General features: G+C 33.8%; 1 protein-coding gene across 1 annotated transcript; it reads left to right on the top strand.

The window, feature by feature from the left end:
• Positions 1–981: 981 nt before the first annotated feature.
• LOC145141400 (CBL-interacting protein kinase 2-like) lies at positions 982–3,601 on the top strand. The gene is made up of 2 exons (XM_079074688.1): positions 982–1,207; positions 1,822–3,601. Exon 2 carries the CDS (start codon positions 2,127–2,129, stop codon positions 3,480–3,482), a length of 1,356 nt encoding a protein of 451 aa, XP_078930814.1. The 5' UTR covers positions 982–1,207; positions 1,822–2,126; the 3' UTR covers positions 3,483–3,601.
• The last annotated feature ends 3,519 nt before the right edge of the window (positions 3,602–7,120 follow it).

Here is a 7,120-nt window from a genome sequence, read left to right as displayed (position 1 = left end):
TTGAGGATAACATATTGTACACCTTATATTTAGATAAATGACATAATGGATTCGTTAAATTTTATTTGTGTTATTTCATAAATAACCTTAAAGGAAAGTGGCCAATCCCTATGAATCACTTATAGATATCGCAAGTAGTATAACATTATAATTACAATCATTGTGGTTTCTTGTCTCTCTCCCTCCCATGAAAAACATCAGAAATTTTATATGGATCACGATTTGATTTCTCATTCAGCAAGTTTAGTGTTGTACGCGATTACAATGTAGGAAGAACGAATCACTTCTTTATCAACCACAACTCCTAACTAAGATCCGATTCTTATAATGTAATTCGTTTATGTTTAATGTGACAAAACTCTAACCAAACCAAAAGAACCAAATTCAAAATTTATGTAGTCGAAAAACTAACTGATAGTTGAAAAAGTAATTGGTAACTGTTAAAATGGATTTGTGGTAAACTAGCTGATAAGCTAGATGAAATATGTAATATGACATAAAAATGCATGTAGAAGATTATTTATTTATTTATTTTTGTAATTAATAAAAAGTATATTTGAAAAATAAAAAAATTAATAAACTTGTTGAAAAGGTAATTGCGTAGTTTTAAAATTTTTTTTGCTTATAAGTTTTTATTTTTATTTTTTATAGCCTATTAAAACTAAAAAAAATAAAATAAATTATAAGCTAGCCACAATTTGTTGAAGATATTAATAAGTATATTATTTGATTGTGTGAGAATTTTCATAATTTTCATTGTAATTAAGAGTTTTCTTATAAACTCAACTAAGTATAAATTAATCTCAAATTTTCATCAAGTGGGCCTATTGATATGAGGAATTAGCCCATCACATGTAGGTTATCACGTGCCCCCTAGGAGCCTGGCCAATAATGGAGGCTCCACCTAATCAAACATATCATTTTGTGGTGGTTGTGCATTCATCGAATATTACGGGTCAATTTTTCTGTTCCACCCCCCACCCTATTACCATACACATCCACCAGTCATCTTCCTGCCTCCCTAAGCAACCCGTAACCCCTAGCCACGTGTCCCAACACATTCTCTGTTTCCAGTATCTTCTTTGATTATATAATTCCCCCGCTCCCTTCATATAAACGGATCTCGCAAAGCAAATTGTTCGCAGTCTTTCGATCAGATCTCATCGCCGTTCTTCAATTTACGCATCTGAATTTTTGCTTCGAAGAGGTAACTAATTCTTCCTTCTGATTCAAAATTTTCGATTTTTTCAATTCTTTTTAGTGAATTGTTGATGTGATGTTTCGTAGTTTAAGAACCCTAGTTGAATTTTATGCATTTAGTCGAATTTGAAGACTGTTTTGATTTTAATGAAAGGTGAATTATTACCTGGTTTTTATAGATAGGATTGCTTGTAGTTGTTAATTGTTTGTTATGATGGCGTGGTGTGCGAAATCGATTCAATTTTGCGAGAACAAATCTCATATCTATCACATTAGAAACACACACGTATAGTATATCTGTTTATTTGATTACACATAGAACTAAATCACTCAATCGTCGTGAATTCTCATAATTACTGATGGTTGAACAAATTAAGTTCAAAATTATGCTGTCAATTTAATCAATTTGTTTCGGTGATGGCTCCTCTCAATGCGTGGTTTGAGTTAGGGTTCTATATGTGAATCTTTTTCCTAAATTCTTAATTCTTCCTAAGAGATTATTGAGTGTATATGAACCAAAAGCTTTGAGATTTTGAACTCATAATTTCAGATTCCACCTGTGATGCATCTTTCGATTAGATTCAAGTCCACTTACTATCTTCTTTTTTTCATTTCTTTCAGAAGTTCATATCCAGTAATAGTCAACCACCTGGGAATGCGGAATGATGTGTTCAAACGTTGGTAATTCCTTCACTAAAACCCGCATGGTTGCAAGCCCATATGAACTACTCATTCTCCTCGATGAACTTGGATCCAATAATCAAACCACATTCACTCACCATGCCCAAATGCTCCCCAATTCCCCAATTTCTAGGGTTTCTGTCATCTTAAAACACGAGCTTGTTGAAGACGGTTAGTCCCTCACTTCACCCCAAGAACCCTACTTCTGTAAATAACCTCTTTACTACTTTTTATTTCTACAAAAAATGGAGAATATGGGAAACGTATTGATGCAAAAATACGAATTCGGGAAAATGCTAGGGCAAGGTAACTTCGCAAAAGTTTACCATGGTAGGGATTTAAAATCAGGCCAAAGTATAGCCATTAAAGTAATCGATAAAGAAAAGGTGTTAAAAGTTGGATTAATCGATCAAACAAAGCGAGAAATCTCCGTTATGAAAATGATCAAACACCCAAATGTAATCCAACTTTACGAAGTCATGGCTACAAAAACCAAAATCTATTTCGCAATGGAATACGCAAAAGGAGGTGAGCTTTTTGAGAAGGTGTCAAAAGGAAGGTTAAAAGAAGACATTGCTAGAAAGTATTTTCAACAATTAATCTTAGCCGTTGATTTTTGTCATAGTCGTGGGGTCTATCATCGTGATTTGAAGCCAGAGAATCTTTTGTTAGATGAATTTGGGGATTTAAAAGTGACTGATTTTGGTTTAAGTGCTCATGATTCATGTAAGCGTGTAGACGGGTTGTTTCATACCACATGTGGAACTCCGGCTTATGTGGCACCCGAGGTGATTAGTAGAAGAGGATATGACGGGGGTAAAAGCGACATTTGGTCTTGTGGTGTGATTTTGTTTGTTCTTTTCACCGGTCATCTTCCGTTTAATGATTCGAATATTATTCAAATGTATAGGAAGATAAGCAGAGCCGACTATAAATGCCCTAATTGGGTCCCACCCGAAGTCTGTAGGCTTTTAAAAAAAATTCTTGATCCGAATCCGCTCACTAGAATTTCCATGAAAAAAATCATGGAAAATTCGTGGTTCAAAAAAGGTTTAGACACCAAGCTGAGAGAAAAAATGTCCCTGTCTGTGTCTGTTTCAGTGCTAGAAGGCAGAACAGATACAGACAGAGTCATTTCTGCAATTCCAGCAACCCCTGAGCTGGCCTACAAATTTTGGCAGGAGCCAAAGAAGTTGGATTTCATGAAGGTGTCGAGTTTTAATGCTTTTGATATCATTTCTCTTTCGACCGGATTTGATTTATCCGGTTTGTTTGTTGGAAATGATGAGAAAGAAGAAGTGAAATTTACGTGTAGCAAGACTGCGTCGGATATAATATCAAAATTTGACGAAATTGCCATGAGTTTGAAGATGGAAGTGGGAATGAAGAAGGGAGGTCAGATAAAATTGAGGAAACCGAGCGAAGGGCGAAACGGGGAATTGGCGATTGAAGTTGAGATTTTTGAAATTACGTCGTCGTATCATTTGGTTGAGGTGACAAAATCATGTGGTGATGCGTTGGAGTTTAGGAAGATGTTGAAGGAGGAGATTAAACCTAGTCTCGAGGAAATTGTTTGTGCATGGCATGGTGAATTACCATAGAAAAAATATTTTATCTTTTAAATTATTTTCTACTTTGTAATTGTTTTCGTATCATTTTTATGTAATAATCTAAGATTATCCCCAATTTGTGTTTAATGTTATCATGTTCTTTCTTAATATCTATTTGCCTCACAAATTATAAGAAATCCGGATTGGGCCTGATCCATTGTAACTAGTTCTTTAAATGGGCCTTGAAAACCGATTTTGGGCCGTGTTGAAAATTTCGGAAAAATCTAGTAAAAAATAAAATTCAGGGTATTGTACTATAAAAAACTAGTAAAACCAATTAACAGTGAAAAATAAGTAACTAAAAACTCGGCTACAAAACTGGTCTTCAATCTGGCCAAGCTTAAATGGGCTTTGGGCCCAAATCCCTAATTGAAACCCATTACGTAAAAGGAATTTGATTGAGTAGGATGGATTAAAAATGCAACAATGGTTTTTGGTTCACTTAATTTTTCAACACATTCCTAGTTTTTTTTTAATGAAAATTTGCTATTCAAAAAAAAAAAAAAAAAAAAAAAAAATCAAAAGTAATGGTAAAAACAGCTAAGCTAGCATAGAGATGTGGTCACTGGTCAATGTCAGCTTCTTCTTATCTTGAAAGAACCAAGTTTCATTGAGATGCTACTTTAGTCTTTATACATATAAGGCTGGAAGAGAGTAGTAGTAGTTGTAGTAAGTGAAGGAATTCAGATAGATGCACTTGAAAAGGGAAGACCAAAGATGATGCTTTCATGTTTTCTTTTGGGTGTGAGAATACAACAAAGATGCTTGTTTCAGGTGTCACTGTCCCTTCTCTTAACTTTTCAAAATAAAAAGAGAGTTAATTAAGACATTTGAACAAATAAAGATGCATATATATAACATGCAAAAGAGTAAATGTCACATTTTACCTACTTTTCATGTGTCGTTCTCTTCCTTATGCTTGTAAATGAGCCATACTTACTCAAAACAAGTCATTTACGTAAACTATGGTTTGGGGTCTACATGTGCTTTTCCAAGTGGCAATTTAGTAATTTACAATTTTATGGTATATTACAAGTGGTGCATGTTGCGTAATTCCTTTGGTGAAGTTGATTGATAAAAAGAAGTCACATTATTCTCAAATTGACATATATGTTGTAACTTTCTTTTATGACACGTAAACTTTGAGGTTATGTATAATCACAAGACTTTTCTAAAATATAACAAACATTATGAATGAAACAACGCCTAATTTTGAGAGCTTGTGTGGCCAATTTGATACCCATTAGAGAATTATTCATGATGTGGGCCAACAAAAACATGCCAAGTTAGGCCATTCAATAGTCATAAAAGCTATGCCCTCACACACACCAACAAAGAATAAAGGTGGGGGGCTTTGTCTACCCCACACCCCATCCTACTACACTCAACACTATTCTATTCATTAAATTCATTCACAAGTGATATAAGTGTCCACATGAAAAATGATAGGCAGAAAAGCACTTGGAAAGTACAAATATCTTCACAAGATTCATACCAAATTATGGGAAAGGTGATGAGGGCTTCTTGGTTGTTGCCCATCTAACATCTTTGGATAAATCTACATGTTTTGATGGAAGATAACTTATTGTTAATAGTTGTTATGGATGTTTTTCATAAATTGAGTGATGCATATATGTACGACTCTTATCCATTCTAACATCAATAATGAATTGTGAATTATGAATCAATATCTGGAGTCCGCATATGGAAAGAGAGTTGAAATAAAGGTTGTAACTACTTTACGACCAAAGAAAAGAAAGAAGACAAACGAAATAGCTTTCTCTAACATACACACACAAACACAAACGTTGAAAAGCAAGAAAAGGAACTTTCATCACTTCTTAACCATTCATATCCCACCACAAGAGAAGTGTTGACCCAACCAAATGGTCTTAGTTGATTGAAATTCTTCCATTTGTCTTTGGAACAACTTTCCTTTTTGTCTAGGCTTTAATTACATAATTAAGACAATGAAGACTTAACTAATAAAGTAATAGTATAATAAACTTACTTTTGTCCAAATGAGTTTGTTTTGGTGGTCAAAACATAGAATGGTCCTTAGTTCCAATATGTTATTAACTTGTTGTTTATCAAATAATTAATAATGTGATGATGTGTGATAAAACTATATGCAAACATATTTAGTGATGCAAACAAGCCAGGTTGAGTTGCAATGTTAGGCCAAGTTCAAATTTGATTTGACTTCATACAGGCTCGAAAAAGATCTAAGAACTCGAGTACCTCAAAAATACCCATCAAAACTATGGTTTAATGGCAAACTCAACCCAAAAACATGAATAGCTCAAAAATATCGGTCGGAGATAAGTTTAATAGACCAAGTTTGATCCAAAAGTATTATCACATATTTAAGACTTCAAAAGCTCAATAAAATTTCAGATCGAGCTCTTAGAACTTGAACTTTACTTGTTATATGTTTCAAGCTTATTTTTGTCAACAAATTAACTTCAACCCCTAACTAACTATTCAAATTTCCACTTTTTTGTGACATTGCTATGCTTAGTTAGCCTTGTAGGTCTTCAAAAATAATAATTCATTAATAATAAAGAAGTAAAAATTGTTAGTGTATTGTTGTTGTGCAACTTATGTTTAATATATCGATCCGTCCCATATTTCTTGTATGTATGTATTTTGTATATGTTGTAATTAATAAGAAGGGAATTGATATGGGAAAAATACTTTGATTACATAGTATGAGAGCTTTGCCTTATGATCCCTTCCTATTTTATGTGTCATGCTCTCTCCCATTCTTTCTTGCTCTTCACGACTATACCCTAGTCACCTGTCACACCCCTTGTCAGTGAATTCTTTCTACCACTAGCCATCCTCCCTCCAATCTTCTTTTATTCCTATCATAATCATGACTACAGAAAAGCCTTGAGGGATTACAAACATCAAAGAATACATGCCACCTATTTTGGATTTGGATTGACTGAATTATGATAATGTTGAGTGTTATTCAAAACCCATTGCAATGATTTCAATGTTTAGACCATCTTACTAGATCAAATGGAAAAGCACATGCATTGTCCGACAAAGCAGAATGGATTCAGATTGACTCTATTGTCAAGATGTGGATTTATGGGACGAATTCATAGCTTCTAATACAAATAATCTTAAAGATAAACACAACCTCTCAATAAATGTGGAAGAATATATAAACTTTTTTCACGGCAACAAGGTTGTTAAAGCCATTCAACTTGACATTGAACTTTGTAATATTGTTATTGGTGATTCAACAATCATAGAATATTGTTCCCGATTCAAGATGATTGCAGATCTCCGTGACAAGGTTGACGATGTTGTCCCATTGAAGAATCTTGCTACATACAACATAAACTAATTGTCTCCCAAGTTTAATTATATATCAAGCTTGATCTGCCATCATGTTCCTCTTACCTCTTTCATGGAGACAAGATCCATGCTTTTACTTGAATATCAACGTATCAATCAAGTTCATTCCTATATTGTTGAAGCCACTCATATAGATGACTCTTCGTTCCATATGATTCTGCCCAACATTCCGTATAGATTTGATGATGAAAAATATATACACTATAGTTATAGTTAGTTAATCTGAAGATATGTTGATGGAAGTTCATATGTCGAAG

The sequence above is a fragment of the Lactuca virosa genome, chromosome 9 (genome assembly GCF_052849685.1).
Source record: "Lactuca virosa cultivar CGN04683 chromosome 9, Lactuca_virosa_CGN04683_v6, whole genome shotgun sequence".
NCBI lineage: Eukaryota > Viridiplantae > Streptophyta > Magnoliopsida > Asterales > Asteraceae > Lactuca > Lactuca virosa.
This window is presented reverse-complemented; position numbering and strand designations above follow the sequence as displayed.

Excerpts from the sequence above, each read along its gene's own strand:
- LOC145141400 (XM_079074688.1), top strand. The coding sequence starts at position 2,127 with ATGGAGAATATGGGAAACGTATTGATGCAAAAATACGAATTCGGGAAA.